This window comes from Nipponia nippon, unplaced genomic scaffold, assembly GCF_047370975.1.
Source record: "Nipponia nippon isolate SJK-2023a ecotype South Korea unplaced genomic scaffold, ASM4737097v1 scaffold_3, whole genome shotgun sequence".
NCBI classification, from domain to species: Eukaryota; Metazoa; Chordata; class Aves; order Pelecaniformes; family Threskiornithidae; genus Nipponia; species Nipponia nippon.
Genome location: NW_028262347.1, coordinates 5,064,878 through 5,081,386, shown reverse-complemented (window position 1 = coordinate 5,081,386; position 16,509 = coordinate 5,064,878). Strand labels below are relative to the sequence as shown.

General features: G+C 43.3%; 1 protein-coding gene across 3 annotated transcripts in view; it reads left to right on the top strand.

The window, feature by feature from the left end:
• SFMBT2 (Scm like with four mbt domains 2) overlaps positions 1–16,509 on the top strand; it is a 120,421-nt gene that overhangs the window by 57,621 nt on the left and 46,291 nt on the right. For all 3 annotated transcript variants that reach the window (XR_015706800.1, XM_087767235.1, XM_087767236.1), the window contains 3 exons: positions 1,978–2,075; positions 14,168–14,269; positions 14,914–15,061. Coding sequence is in view for 2 of the 3 variants with exons in the window: in XM_087767235.1 (XP_087623361.1) it covers positions 1,978–2,075; positions 14,168–14,269; positions 14,914–15,061 (348 nt within the window). In the remaining variant the exon portion in view is untranslated. The remainder of the gene's footprint in view (positions 1–1,977; positions 2,076–14,167; positions 14,270–14,913; positions 15,062–16,509) is intronic.

Genomic DNA, 16,509 nt, shown 5'->3' with positions numbered 1-16,509 from the left:
TGCTCTTTTAACCGTGCAATTTAATGTCCATATACTTGCCAGCATAAGCTAGCTGCCACTAATTAAATGCACATATGATATTGCTTGCTGGTTATTGAAACCATTGGAGGTGTCCGTATCTCTCAAAGTTTGTTGACACTGCCCAAAGAAGTTGCTGCTTGTTTTCACTGATTTTGGGCAAAGTTGCCCAAAATGCCACTTTCTTCTTCTTTCCTATGCTTCACTGCTATCATGGTAGAAAACGAGGTTCTGTTTTCAGCTTGCTCTGTCTGGGGAGCCGGGGAGCATCCAGCACGGTTTTCCAAAACTCAGACTTTTTGTTGGTTGTAACAACAGGCTGGCTGCAGCGTGGGGCAAAATCATGTTGTATTGAGTATTTCCCTGTTTGGCATCATTTAAGCCAAAAAGGAAGAAACAAGGTGAGTCGTTTCCCTCCCTGCGCTTCAAGCCGATCAGAGCTTCTGCAAGTGAGGGAGAACTGGAGCAACAAGGCTATAAAATAATGAACAGTTAGGTAAAGAGTGCACTTCTTAACACTTGTGACCACTGCACATGCTGTAAACAAAGACTTGAAATGTATATTCCCGTTAATAACCAGACAGTTGAGGAATTAAAAATATAGCCCTGAAAGGTTAACATTTCCCTTTAAGTGTGTTTAAATTCATATGCATATCCTTGATGTCTGTTCTGAAGTAACGAGGTTTGATATAGTGGAAGTATAAATACATCCACTTCCAGTGAGTGATTCTGCAAATCCTAGTTTGATAAGGTCTTAAATCTGTTGAGATCAGAGCATAAAATTCGCTTGTACCGTCAGTGCTAGGTGAAAACAGTGCTTGCCAATTCCTTTTTTTATACATATTTTTATTTCCTCCTTCAGAATTGTAAGATACAGCAGTAAATCTTTGCTAGCTAGTAAATATATATGGTTATTAGATGTACAGAATTTAAATGCAGATTGGGCCAAATTGAACTGTGATGTTAGTGTGTGAAGCCAAACTGACAAAAGAAAAGCTTCACGCTATTCACTCTGTATCAAGGTTCAGGTTTATTATTGAGTAAATGTTCATTTCCATTTTAATAATTGTTGCAATCTATCTACCTATCTTGTCTCTTTAAGGCCTTGATATGAATGTTCTCCAATAACTTGTTATGTGCAGGATAACAATATGTTTTCTAGGGCAGAAGTAAATCCAATATAATGTTCTTCATCATAAAATTGTTTCCTACATTGTTTCCTTTGATGATTCATAGGCGTTTCACTGCACTGAACCATAAAGGGCTTGTTAATAGAATGATTTAATAATATTAAACCTATTTAAAGAAACTCTATGAAAGCAATGTGAATCTGCACAAAGATGTTGCCTAAAAGTATAATGATGAAAATTCGTAAGTGTTAAGTCTTTGAATTGGTGTGGTAGTCTGGTTTGAGTGTGATACAAACAAATGAGTCTGGGTAGAGATCTAGCTGAAATGTTCCTTCCCACACCTACCCCCACCCACTGCAAAAAACCCCCAACCCTGCAGTAAAAAAATTAAAAAAAAGGACTTTCCAATGAACAGAAGCCTTGGTAAAGATATTACTGTCTTTGTTCAAATGTAACTAATATTGGTGGAAGCCCTGAGGCTCCTCAAACCGGAAAACATCAGGTATTTTGAGAATTGAAAATCAGAGGAGAGTTTTTGTTATTTTCAGGTAATGAGATACTACGATTTTCGTTTCTTCAGCATAAAATGAAGGATGTGTATTTTTCTGGGTTTTACTCCAGGATATGAAACACAATCTTCCTCAAATGTGTCCCCACTAGTTGCTTTTGTGTTGAATTTATCCATGCTGTACAGCTTGGAGTATACACACTGTTCATTTCACTTGTACTATCCATTTTTATGACATAGGAACTTAAGTCTTTCAAAAATGTTTGATCCCCAAACAGTCACCTCTTGGTTTTGTTGTTTTTTCTGTTGTCATCACTTTAGATATCTATTCTCTGAAGACTATATCTGAGTGGAAATGCGCTCTGGAAAAATCCCTTAATGATGCAGCAAATTTTCCTCTTCCAATGGAAGTGTTCAAGGTAAAAGACGCACATTTTTCCTTCACTTAGAGAACCCACGATGAATAAATATCATGCAGTGTTTAGCAGCTCATGTTAAACTTTTGCAGGAAAGGCCGTTGCTCTAATACATCACTGTGAAAGGTCACAAGTGAGATGTTTGTATAAAATGCAGTTTTGCTCTTGAGCGGACTTCCCATTTTGAGAACTGATTTCTTGCAGTCAGTGTTTTGTAGGGACTGGTGGTGATCAGCACTGATTTCTCCAACATTATTTTTAATGTGTCTTATTCTGTTAGACCTGTGCAATAGCATTGTATACAACCATGAAAATGTAAGGCTACGAATATGAAAGTTGACATAAGATGGACAGATTTCTGTGAGCCTTGCACAAAAATTTTTATCTGATCACAAGCCACAAGGCAGAGAAACCTCCTTCAGGGACCTGTAGTGGAAGTGGGAGATAATTTTACTCCCACATCTTTTTTTTTTTTTTCTCTCACTCTGGTTTTTAATAGTTAGAGATGTGCTTCAGCCCTGAGGCACCAGCTTTAATTTCCCATCCAAATCTGCACTGCTATTAATCATGATGGCTCCAGATAATCCTGATTTCTTGCTGTGCCCGTCTGGTTTCTAACAGTTACATCCTTGCTGCGGTGTGATGGGCAGCGTGGCCATGGGTGTGAGAGGATGCTCGGGGAGGTGTGCGCCCTCTCTCTGGTTCTGTCTTCGGTGTCACCTCCTGCTTGGGGACCTGGTGGACCATGATGCCCTCCTCGCCACTGTTCCTGGCTCATCCAGCCTGGATCCTCTGGGTTCCTTCCCTGCCCATAAGCAACATTGCACTGGGACACCCCAAAACACCTACGCAATTGGAACAAGGCACCCCGCTTGCCCCATCCTGGCTGACATGCCACGAAACCCCGGTGCCACCTTCACCCTTTCTGCAGGGATGTGGCAGCAGCTTCCTGCAAGGAATCCAGGCTCCTTGCCCAGCAGAGATGCACTTAAATTATAGAATCATAGAGTCATTTAGGTTGGAAAAGACCTTTAAGATCATCAAGTCCAACCATTAACCTAGCACTGCCAAGTCCACCACTAAACCATGTCCCTAAGCACCACATCTACCCGTCTTTTAAATACCTCCAGGGATGGAGACTCAACCACTTCCCTGGGCAGCCTGTGCCAGGGCCTGACAACACTTTCAGTGAAGAAATTTTTCCTGATATCCGACCTAATTAGCAACATTAATTCGGGAATGCTTTGCTAATGGCCCAGGCAGTGGGTCATTTGCTTGTGATGTGAAAGCTGTGCTAGGCTAGGAGAAGTGGGAAGATTTGTGCGTTGGCCTTCAGCACGAACATGGGTTTGAGAAGCCCCATGTTGTTATGGGAGTGGTGTGTGGAGGGTTTTCATTCTGCCATTTATTTCATACAATGTTTCAATCCACCAACTCTATATTAAAGTTTGCATTTGCAGTTTCAAGATCAAAAATGCATTGTCTAGGGCAGGGATTAAATCACAATAGGGAATGCCTAATGTGTAAATTTTATTCCTGTCTATATGAAAGAATGAAGAATATTTCTGATGAGGCTCATAAAACATCCTTTTTTTTTTTTAAAGTTTATAACTAACAGCTTTTTTTCTGCCTCTTCTTAGCATGCTTATACCCACTTATTTTAATTATTGCATTAGGGTCATAAATTTAAATTCAGCATAATCCCAGTTGCCATGCCATGTGGTTGGAGCTTGCAAAGATGTTCCTCTTAGAAGACAATGCAAAACATTGGAATGCTTGAATGGCCCAAGAAGAGAGTTACTTTGGGGCCAAATGTGACAAAAAGGCAGGATTAGGTCAATAGGGCTTCTTTATTTGTAATGTGAAAGCTGAGCACAAGGTGAGCTGACTTTAGTGTCTGGTGCTATCTAAGGCCTTGGTTCTGGTGCTGGGAAGGCAGGAGGCTGAATAAATTATTTGTGTGGGGGCATTACTTTATTCTGCCCATTTAGTGTGAATCAACCCCATCTTGTACCTCTTAATTAAGGAGAAGAATATGAGAGCTTGTCTGTGCCTGTGAGCAGGCACCTAATAATAACACCTTCCTCTAATAATGACTTAAACATGAGTTAAGGAAAGGCTTTAGGAGACTATATGAGAGTACACTTGTCTGATCTTACAAGATAAGCTAATAGTTATGTGTGGGACCTTCAAGCAGAATCCCAGATCCCAGCGAAAAGTGTTGAATCCAAAGGTGTCTTTTTAAAATTTTTAATTTTTTTTTTTATTTTTCTGTTTTTTTTTTTTTTATATTTTTGCAAACCCAGCATGGAAATAATGTCTCTACATGGTGCCTGGGGCTCCATGCTACTGTAACTGTCATGTGCTAGATGAGATATAAAACACAGGGTTTGACAGCTGGCAACTGTTAAACATCTTCTGGAAAGCTCGAAATGTTTATTTTGGCGGACATGGTAAACTGCACACCGAGCAATTATATTCTGCATTTTCCACATTTCCCTACAGAAATCCATCACTTAGGAGAGTGTAAGTGTGTGCTTGCTCTACAGACATGAGTGGTCCCTAGGGTGAGCACGTGCACATTTGGCTGGATTACGACTTAAATTACTGTTGTCCTTTGAGCTGTGTACGATTGAGCAGTGCCACTAATGCACCACCAAACTGGTTCCAAGTCGTGGTGCCGAGAAAGCAAATCCGCATTTGTAGTGGGAGAAGTGGCTCCTCTTACGGGTCTATCAGCCCATCATTGCTGTTGGTCGTGATGCTCTTTGGTTTTGGTGTAATAGGGTTGGGTTCTGCCTGAGACCTCATAAACCATGGATTTGAGCCCGAATTATCAATGCTCAGAAGCGTGGCAGAGCTGAACTTGGCGTGTGGTGGTCTTCGGCAGCAGATCCAAAAATCCTTTGCAAAAGCGCAGCCCTGATACCCTGTTGGCATCCAAGGAGAGGGCACCAGCCACCAGACCGCACGAGCTGGTTGCAAAAATCAGGGGGAAGGCTGCAAACAGGTTCTTCTTTTTTTTCTGGTGCTATTTTACACTTGGCCATATGTTGAAAGTGTTTGTAAAATGCTTTAGGATACTTTGCAAAGGAACATGATGTTCAACTGCCAGAAAATGCTGCTATTATATAGCTACTAAACATAGTGTTTTGCAAACTGCACATCCTAGAATAAGTTTTTTCTTCACAAAAGATTTTGCAACACACTTGCTATTTTGTTGTTCCATTATTTTCAGAAAACATGTTGATCCTTAAAGAAAACTAAATACAGACAGTATTTTCAAGGGTGTTTGAATGATTTAGGAGCAGAAATCCTTCCAAAAGGCCACAACCCAAGGAGACAGGTCCTCTGCTGTTTCTGCTCTGATTTCAGGGTGCTGTAGGGATCCCCCATGCTTGGCTAGGTACCAGTCCTAAACGATGGTTTAGGCTTCAGAGGACACCTGAGAAAATGGCCGAGGCTTTGGGTATGAATAAGGGTGGTCAAACTGTTACTGGGACCTGATCTGAAGTTAAGTGTGACAATTTAAGCAGTTTGCTTCAGTGATGGCATTGCTGGTGCTCTCTGAGAGAGAGCCTTGGATCAGGAAGCCAGTCTCCAAACACAGACCTTCTAGCCCTAATAGTTATGAATCAAGGCATTTTTTAGAGTTAAAGCCCTGTAGCCTGGGTAAGATGAATGCGGGACACAGGTCATGGGATTTAGTTTCCTAGAGAGAGGCAGATAGTGTCCTGGGGATGATCTCTGACATCCCACTATGCTCCCCCTGGTCTTCTGTGCCATATCTGTGGGTCTTACACAGATGTTGTGGATCCCTGGGTGTCTTTCAGCTCACCCCAATAGAATCTGAGGGAACGGTAGGAAGATATGCCAGGGGAGGTTTAGGTTGGATATTAGGAAAAGGTTCTTCACTCAGAGGGTGGTGGAGCGCTGGAACAGGCTCCCCAGGGTGGTAGTCACGGCACCAAGCCTGACAATATTCAAGAAGCATTTGGACAACGCCGTCAGACATATGGTGTGAGTTTTGGGATTGTCCTATGCAGGGACAGGAGTTGGACTTGATGATCTTTGTGGGTCCCTTCCAACTCAAGACATTTTATGATTCTATGACCCCAGACAGCTCTGTTTGGGCAACTAAATCCTACCCAGGATTTGGGGTGCTCATCATCTTTCCATGGATGTTGCATAAGGGCATACTACTCCCAATTCCTTCCAATTGTTATAAAGTGGGTCCTGATGACTGGCTTGGCTAGACTTATGACCAGCCACATCCCTAACCTAAACTCTGTTAAACTGCTTGAAGAGCATAGACGCTTAGGAGGGAGAGATGTTATTTAAGACAGGTGGCAATTCCTGATTTATAGCCTTTAGTCCCATTCCCCTTGTCTCCACCCTCTGGTCCTCCTTTCCTAAAGTTGTTGTTGCTTTTTCCAGCTCGAAATTGTTCTCTTGCTGGCAAAAACAACTCTACACTATGCCCAGCCCGGTGTGCCCCTGTTTCTAACTGGAGTTTTTGGATGTTTCCTGTAATCAGTAGTAGTATTAATTAATGGTAAGACTAACGACATGGAAGGAATTGCTTGTGACGAATCTCTCCTAAGGAGAGTGATGGAGCGACCACCCATCACCTGGGCAAGAGGTGCCCGTGAAATTCAGGACAGTGTGGTGGTTCTAGTTCTACACTCAAAAGTATGAAGACAAATATTAAACAGGACTCCTTCCCACCTCTAAAATATAATTTTTCCATCAGATGAATTGTGCATTTTAAATATAAGAGTAAGATGGACTTTTTTTTTTTTTTTTTTTAAATGAGGATAACCTCTCTCAAAAGTTAATAAACCCTTTGGGTGTTTTAGGGTGTTTTCTTCCATTATTTGGTATTCTGGAGGAGTTTAAGTGTAAGATAGAGAAACCCAAGGGTTACTTTCTGCTCAGGGACAATCCTGACCGGAGTGGATGAATAGCCTTGAAGTCCAACAGGGTTTTTTCTGTCTTCAGCCCCCCTAATAGATGGGCATGTGCAATGCAGTAGCTTAAAACAGATGTGCTTTTGGTTTCACTTGGAAGCCAAATGCCAACATAAGCAATCCTAAGCCCCTTCATGCACTGATGTCTTGGCTGGCCCTCATTGTGCACGCTGTGCTTTAATAACCCGCGAGTCGCCATGTTGTTTGCAGGCTGCCAGATTATTTATACTCCATCTGTTCTTCCCCATCCGTAGCACTCACCAGCCCTTCTCCCTGACTGCTACTTGCATGGCTGGGAGACGTCCACGGCATCTTGATCCCTCTGTTGTTCAGCTGCCTTTTGACCCACTCCTGTCTCAGCTCATTAAAGCCATTTATCTTCCTAAGACCTAATAACCATCATTAAGAGCGTACTGCTAAGGTCCTTACAAATGTAGCTGCCTTCATGGCAATTGGGAGCAAGGATGTCTCTGATATCAAAGGTGCCACTCAGGTGAGATGGAGTCTGGTGGTCCCTCTGTGGATCAGGGAAAAGTTTTAACCTCTCTATAGCTCCCTCCTGACCATGGGCTTTGCAAAGAAGCAGGTGGGGAAGGCAATCCAAGGAGGTGAACGAAGCCAAGCCCTGTCTGAGACACCCCGAGGGTCTGTTTGGCAGCACCATATGAAAGTCAGGGTTGGAAGAGAAATGTCGGAGACAGTTCAAGCAAAGCAGACGGGCTGAGTGGGAACCGGGTCCCTCAGCCTTCCTCGTCCCTCTGGCTGTACGTTTAGCACATGTGGTTTTCTTTCTCCGTTATGTGCCAGGGGTCTCTCAGGATGGTGAGAGGTGAGCAGAAGGGCCTGATCCCGTTTACTTACTGCATCCAGGCTCGGTGTGGGGGAGTTCGTGCATGGGCTCTTGCCTCCCACATCCTTGGGCATGGCAGTGTTTTTCACTGTGAGGGGCTAATGTGCGCCTACAACCAGAGTCTGCTCCCATGTAGGGGTAGGTGATACCTAAAAGTCATCTAAAGATGGATGATTTTTCTCAAAGAAAGCAAAAGCCAGTTCTGTTCCATAGGTGTTTTGCAGGGTGGATGCAGCCCACACTGTACACTGAATTTGTTCTGATACTCTAATGAATTCCTATTGATTTCTCAATAGTGAACACTGCCATGACATTACTGAAGGCAGACTCGGTCCAAAAAAGTGCCTATGAGGACTCAGTCCCTCTTTGCAGCTGAGATACTTATTTAGGGGTATGAAAAAGAGACACTGACGGTTTCATTTTGAGCAGTCAAGTTGGTGTTCCTGCCTGTGTCTTCCTTTCCACTTGACTTTCCCACCTGTGAAATGGGTGTGACCATGGATGTGACCCATGCAACAAGGATTCGTTAGCTAATGGTTGTGGAGTGGTGTGGCAGTCCTGAATGCTGTAAGATGTTAAAAAAAAACAGCAAAGAAACACAGACCCCCCCTGAGTGGATGCATATCTGCCTCTTTTACCTCTGCTGCCTGTGCTTCCACTGCCCAGGCAAATCAAAGCAGGCGCTGCGTAGGAGGGGATCTTTGCCCTAATGCCATCTGCGGCGGGCCGAGCCATACGGAGAAGGTGTATTTGGATTTAGACCGGCTACTCTGCAATGTTGCTGTTTCTATGGTAACTATTTTTTATTCAACAAGAGGAGCTTAAAATCTGTAGGGCTAAATTCGATCCTAGGCAGAAGCATCTGCAGTTTTTAAGGGGCTCTTCAGTAGGTGCAGTTTGTAGCCGGCTCTCGTGCTCATTACTTCAGGGTCATGGTATCTCTAAAGCCCCCTTCCCAGCACCCTTTCCTCTTCATCCCACCCCACATCTCTACATTTCGGTCTTCCTGTGACTGCACTTGTCAAACGGAGGGACAATTTGCTCGTGTTGTGTCTTACCGGGAGATTTTTGTCTCCCTGCAGAGAGTGTGTCTTTAGGGAAAATTGCTCCGTGTTTAGCAAAGGAAGTTGATGAATCGCAAACAAGACTGGTTCATCTGCAAATAACGCAGAGGATTGCATTTTGGAGGGTTTCTTTATTTATTTATTTTTCCTCAATTATAAAACAAATGCCAGATTCCTGTAGAGGCAGTTTAACCACTGCTATTACTGTGTTTGTGACTGGTTACCACACATGAGCTTTGTGATTAAAATTAGGCTATTAGAAGCAGCCAGTTTCTTGGAGAATTAGAGAAAACACTGGGGGAAGTGATTTCGTTGAAAACAAAAACTGAATCAAATAATATGTTTCCAGTCATACCAGATGGGGCCCACTTCTTCTGTGTCTTTTAGAAGGGTGAACCAGGAGAGATGTGACTGAAGGCAATAGCATTTCACACTGTTACAGTTGGTGAGGATTAAAGGAGGCGCAGGTCAATCACTTATTAAGTGCTCAATGTTTGTAATCAGCCTCTCAACTTCACAACTTTTCAGCGTTCAGACTTAGTTCTGAATTTTACACAAAGTTGCAGTCTTATAATTGGTGTGAATCTGACTATCCTGGACCAAAAGAGCCCTGACTTTTAGAGTATTTGAAAATTAGAGTTCAAATTAGAGCCTTTTCCTCTTATCTATACACTGTGTAAGCTGCTGGGTTTAAAATGAGATGGCTCCAGTCTTGTATCTTGAGCAGAATGGGCTACAAATGAGCATTTCACAATGTGAAGGCGATGCCCTTCCTTGGGTTTGTGGACACAGCTAGAGCAACCAGCCTGTAGTACGACTTCCCTGAATGTCATGGGCAAAAGCAGCTTAGCCAAGTCCTCCTGCTCTATCTGCATTACCCAGTGCACTGTAAAATTACCTTAGCTCCACCCTTCGGTGGCCAGAACGCTGCTGTAACATGGACAAATTTGAGTTTATTTACACTTAAATGACATTTGTTGAGTAGAAATACTCAGAAGCCAGATCTAGCAAGGTATTTAGGCACCAGAAAGGGCAAATGACTATGGTGATTTTGAAGTATATCTTTTTGAGCTCAAGACCTAAAGCCAATGCTTAGTGACTTTATTATTAGGACTTAAGCATGTCACCCACACAGGTGCTTCCCTAAAGCCTGTTGGCATCCTTAAGAGTCTGAGTACTTTTGTAAATCTGTTTGTGGGTCTCTTTTGGAATGACATTTAGGCTCCCAAGTCACCTGGCATTTTTGAAACCTGCACTGCTAGTGACTCGTTAGCTATGAAGGAGAAAATTATGCAACTATCTCAGTACCTAAAGAAGAGGGTTGGGAATTAGGAGCCTAGTTCTGCTCCCAGCACCATTGCTGACTTATTATTTGACCTTCAGATGTTTCAGCTTTCAGCCCTGCAGGTGATGCTGGTTGCAGTGAGCTGTTGCAAAGCCCATCAGTATTTTTGCAGAAGGGTTGCAGAAACACATGCTGTACGAAGATGGAGATAATGATGCAGATGCGTATCAAAGTGGAGCTGTCTTTCAGGTGGCCCGGAGGGTTGCAGCCTGTGCACACTGGCAAATTTGCAAATGCATACTGCTCTAAAACTATGAGTGTGGGGCTGAGTTTAATTACTTCTTGGGGGTTGTAGTGAGAGCTGTGACAGCCCTGGCTTTTGCCAGTGGGTTTGGGCTGTGAGTGACAGACTTACAGACTTAGATTCAGCGGAGGGTTGTGCAATTTTCCATTCATTACCCGTGAGCGCCGTCACAGGCTGTAATCCATCATGTTAGAGATTGTGACCCTTTGAATGAGCAACTGTGGTGCTCGTACCGCGTTAATTCATTGTACTTTCCATGGTGTGATTTTTCACTTTGCTGTAGGGGACTCTTCTGCATCCTTGTGGATTGCCGATCCAGCTTACTTGGCTGCTCTCCAGCAGTCGGAGGGTATTTCCATTGCCCGCTCAGGGCTTGTGAACCTTGGGACAGGCAATCTGCTGGGGTAAATCCGTGTAGTCAGTAGGGCTGCTCCTGGGAAGCATTGCCTGCCAGTAGAAGTAAAGGTTCACCATGCACGAGGGTATAAAATGCTCCAACTAGTCAAAACTAGTCTGCCTATTCATCTCCATTTCAAAGAAAATTGAGACTCACTTGGAGAAGTTGCTAGAAAATAACGGCGGGTGACATCCTCGTAGGTGGTTTTGAACGCCGTGAAATAGTGTTAAAGGGTCGGATTCTGCCACCCATAATCATTTCAGGCATTTCTTTTGCTCGGCTGCAGAGCCTGGCAGGGACCAATCTCACCCCTCCTGTCCTCTTCTTGTAGCTGCTTTTATTAAACAGGCGTCTTTCCTGTCAATGTGAATAAAGGGAGGAGAGAGCAGTTCATTATCCAGTGTATCACTTTGAGTCTAATACTAATTAAAAGCTTTGCCTTCACTTCTGTGGAACCTATTCTTAGAAATTATGTAAATTAATTGGAGTTTTGAAGAGGAGCATATGCCAAATCCTAAGTAATTCCCTGCTGGCTGAGGCAACTCCAGCACTGGAACTGGAGAATGGCATCAGGATCTTTTTTTCCTTTTGTGGCTGCAAAAATCTAAGGCTGCTTTGGGAAATTTTGATGCCTCTCTTTAGCAAATATATGAGAGAGATCAAGTATCCAGACCCTGACCATTTGCCAGAGAGGTACAATACAAAGGCTTTTTCTCCATGAAAGCTTTTCCATCTCAAAAATGACATTTAACACAGACAAGCTTTTTACTTCCACAGCCCTTCTCCAAACAAATGTACGTTCCTGCTTCAAAGAGGATTTTAACCCTCTGAAGGGAGACATACCTGAGATCCCATGAACTCCCCTTGCGAGTTCACTCTGGCTATTAATGGGGAAGATATTTACATGCTATGCTGAATGAGAAGGGAGATTTAATCCTAAAATACATAGCATGCGGAGAAAAGGGGTTATGCTTTTGAAGTAAAATAGCTTTAAATGTTATTAGCTCCCCCCCCCCCCCCGATTATTTTTTCCCTTTGAAAAAGGCCAAAACAAATAGGAGAACAACCAAAGAAAATGATTCAAATAAAAATGAGAAGCAATATTGTTTGATCTCAGTATATTTTGGTCTCAATCAACAAATCACTTAAAAAGTTGATGAAACTACTTGCATGTTTAAAGATAAACATGATTAAGTACTTTGGTGGATCTTGGCTTATTATGTATTGAAGCTGGATACAAGCGTGAATTGAATCGTGGATTTTTTGATGGGAAGATGCTGCAGTGTAAGCTTGCTTCCAGATGTACATTTTGCAAAGTTGCCTTTTCTTTACCATCTCACCCTAAGGATTAAGAGATGCTGGGTGTGGATCCTCATGCAGGAGGAGGCACCCCTCCAGTCCAGATGCTTTTTTGCCTTTGGAGATTTGAAGTTCAGTGCTGGTGAGGTCTGATTTTTGCAGCCATCATCTTTTCCCAGCTAAAGCTTTTTCAGTATTAAAGATGGCAGTTTTGATAACCTGTCCGTTGGATGCATCCCTGGCACTATGCAACCTCTTTGTACAAGGAGCCAGATTCTCTTCCCTGGTTCAGACTTTTATTCGATGAAACATTCTCTGTGTAAAGCTGCTAGAAATGGGTCTCCTGTCTCTCTGGAGCTTTGGTGATATGGATGCGACTGCCGGCCAGTGCAAGTATGGCTGGTGGTTGTGCTACACTGCAGGACCCCCAGACTCTTGAATGTCTGCTCCTTCTTCAGCCATTAGTTCACTGGACTTTGGGCCATTATTGGTAAATCTTCCTCAGTTTCCCCATCAGTATATACTCCTCCTGCTGTGAGACTAAATCCATTATGATCTTTTTTTTGACTGCTTTTTGGTTCTCACATGAAAGGCTCCATAACATTGCAGATTGGTAAGACGAAAACAACAATTCATTTAACTGTGGTTGGAGCTTGTAAAAATCCTTATCTCTAATGGCAGCAGGAATGTAAGATCCCAAAATAGAAGTTGTTAAGTCTACAAGTGAAGACAGTTCTTGGGAAAAGAAAGCACAATGACATACAACTTCAAATCAATAGAAAATCATTTTAGAACAAGAATACAACATGTAGCAATGAATGTAGATGGGAATGACATTGCTAACCACTTATTAGATAGCAAGCTTTCTGCATGTATTTTGGAGTCATCTCTACGTGTGTGTTAAATATAACATCATCTCTTTTTACACTTGTATTGGCTAATGCACAGGTGGTTTAGAAATACCGTAGGACATTTTTATTAAATGAACACATAATATGATCATTACTTTGGAATTAGGATGCCAACTTGTACACCTGTTAGACAGGGGTCATGAGAGATGGAGTAATTTGATAGATGTTAAACAGTAAAGTGGTGGCAAATCAGGGAGTTGAACCTGGGTTGGTTCTGAGTTTCGGGACTGCATCCTGCTGCCATCCCCAAAGCTGCTTCGTGCAACCCTGTGGGTGCAGCCAGCTTTGATCCCAGGTGAAAGTGTTGCTGTGGGCATGTACTTGAACACAGTAGCATGTTTTCCCACCAACACATTCTTGTTGCCCACATTTTGGGTCAGAGTTCATTGTCTGGGCCTTAATCCACCTTTAGTCTCCTGGCTGGAGAAAAGACCTTTCCATCTTGCAGTACATGGAAACCAGCCCAGGTCCTTATTTTGGTGCCATGCAGGAGCTGGACATCCATCAGGGTAAATCAGAGCCATCCTGAGCTGTTTGCGCCCATGCTGTGCATTACCCTGGGGGACCTCAAGTTGAGTCCTGGCACCTCTGGACCTCTGGTTTCCCTCAGATGGTAGTGGCTGTCAGAGGTGAAGAGGCTCTGCCCAGGGGAGATTTTCAAGTAGCCATTTCTCAGACAGCTCCTCATTTTGGTGAGCACGATCTCCTTGTTAACTAAGTTCAGGTTAGATGCTGCTCATGAGATGGATCCACATTGTGCTTAAGACATGATGGGCCTGGTCCTGCAGCTCTGTCCTCTAGGAGCAAGGCTGTGCCCTCTCTTTCTGTGATTGGGTTGGCATGAAAAGAACATATGACCAGGAGCGCCCAGTTGGAGCTGGAAGTCACTCTGCTAATCAGCTAAGTGACAAAACCCACGTAGACACATTTAAAATAAATTTTCAGATGTATCAGCCCCTCCTTGTTGGATGGTGCTGATGCACTGTGTGTTCCTTTTCCCTATCTATTCCCCCAGGACCATGCTGATTTGCGAAACCACTTCTTCACTGTGGGGATGAAGCTGGAGGCGGTGAATGTGAGGGAGCCGTTTCATATCTATCCTGCATCAGTGACCAAGGTGAGCTCCCAGAAGGGGGGGATGAAAAGAGCCTGATTAGGAACCTCTTACTGATTTCCGCTACATTTAGGAAAACTCAAGAGTGGTACTTCATTGGCTGGAGAACACATTAAGAAATATGTTTAAAATCCATGGATGTTCCTAATTAATGAATTTTTCTTTCCCAGAAGCATCACCAGCTGACTATATGCACTTAGATCCAATGGGGATGAGCACGTCTATCTACCACTTCCATGCAAATAAAAGGGATCCCTCTTTTATTTCTGTCTCCCCTCCATGCATACATATTTTTCCTGCACATCTGGGAAACCTTTTGAAATAAAACAGCTGGATGGAGGCAGTAGCTGGATATTTAATCCACACTCTCAAAGGCAAGAGAGAGGAAGGCTGTGGGGTCTCCAGGATCGCCTCCAGTCCCTGCTCAGTTATAGGCACACTGAGTGCCCCTGAACCCCAGCACTTCCCCTTGCCTCAGTTTACCTATCTCTCAAACTTTGAAACACTTTGATGAAAAGTATTAGGTGAGAGCGGGTTATTTTCAGGAGTAGTTTGATTCCAGGGCCTGGCTATTTCAGCTTTCCACGTTACCCAATGTTACAGCAAATTTAACTTCTAATTTTGTTTTCTTCTTTTTCACCCCTTAGGTTTTTAATAATCATTATTTACAAGTGACCATTGATGACTTGAGACCTGAACCCAGCAAAATCTCAATGCTTTGCCATGCGGATTCCTTAGGGATCTTGCCAATACAGTGGTGCCTTAAAAACGGAGTCAATCTCACACCTCCCAAGGGTTTGTATTCCTTCACGGTGATTTGCAGGTGTTCTCTGAAGGAAGTTTGCTTATTATTACTGCCTTTAAAACCATGGTGCTGTTTGCTGCAGAGCATCGCCCTAAGTATCTTGAGCCAGAGTAGCTCTCTTGAGTCACTGGGGCTGTTCTGGCTCATACCACCCCGTCAACATCTCTGCAAACACATCTCGCTGGCAGATTGATGTCCCTGTGCATTGTAGTCTGAAGCAGGCTCCACCAAAGCTTAGTGAATTCCTGTAAAATGCATCTTAGCGATGCTTTGTGTGTGTAGAGAGTAAAAGGAGCATTAAAAGTCATATCATACTAGAGGGAAACCAGGCAGTTCCACTACACCATCCACATCGGTACAATGCTGAGCCCAAGGAAAGCTCCTAAATCTAAATGTCTTCTGTATTGAAATCACCTTGTGCCCCACCAGCTAAACTCACAGCTGCCTGCCCAGGAGCATGTAGGAATTCCCTTAGCTGTCTCAAAAAATCCCAGGTGAGGGCAAATTGCGAGCAGTGTCAGGTCAGAGCCAGGAGGAACAGCCTCCAACCGTGCTATTTCCCAACTTCGTAGCGGTGCAGTTAATTACTTGCAATTTCAGACAAGCACCTGCAGTGCCCTAGCAATATTTTTTCGCGTGCAGAATGTGTTGGTTCTCTGGAATTTTAGATTTTTGAAGCTGCCTGGGATGTTGACCCTTTGCCAAAAATTGGTGTTGCTTGGGAGAAAAAGAAATGCCTCAAAACCAAAAAATCCCACTAAGTTTTGCGTACACAGATTTGTCCTAATTTTGGAAAAGGTATGCTGCTGCAAAACCCAGTGAGGCAAAGGTTTATTCTCTACCAGATTCAGGGTCCTCTTACGTATATCCAGAGTATCTCTTCAGCACGTAATTTGAAATTCCCACCAAAGTCCTGAAGTCCTGTGTGTGCAGCTGCATACGGTGCATCCATGATTACTCTGTTGCTTTTACTGAAATAAATGTCCTGTCTGGATGCTTTAGCTCTCTCCTGCTTAAATCCAGGTATAATGATAATGCCTGATATTGGCCAGAAGAGTCGCTAAAAATGAAAGTAAATGGAATGTTGTTTTTTCTACCCCAAATTCACATGCAGCTTCCCCCAGGCCAGCTAATTAACTAAAGTGGACCATAGGCCAGACATTTCTCTTTACAGGGTCGTGGCCTGATAATTTCCAATCCATGCTGGTACAAAGCCTGTCTGAGATGGTGTGTTATGGGTCAAGTGCATGCAAACTCTCTTTTAGATGCCAGCATTTTTAGAAGTGGCTGTAGCATCCGTCATATGAATATTTCTCAACTTGGCCAGTAAAGTCTAAGGGGCAAGTAGGTGTCTGGTGACTGGGGTCCACCTGGGCTCCTGAGAAAGCGTAAGAAGTCTCCCCTCATTCCCCTGATGAAAATCAAGTTTGCTTTCTGC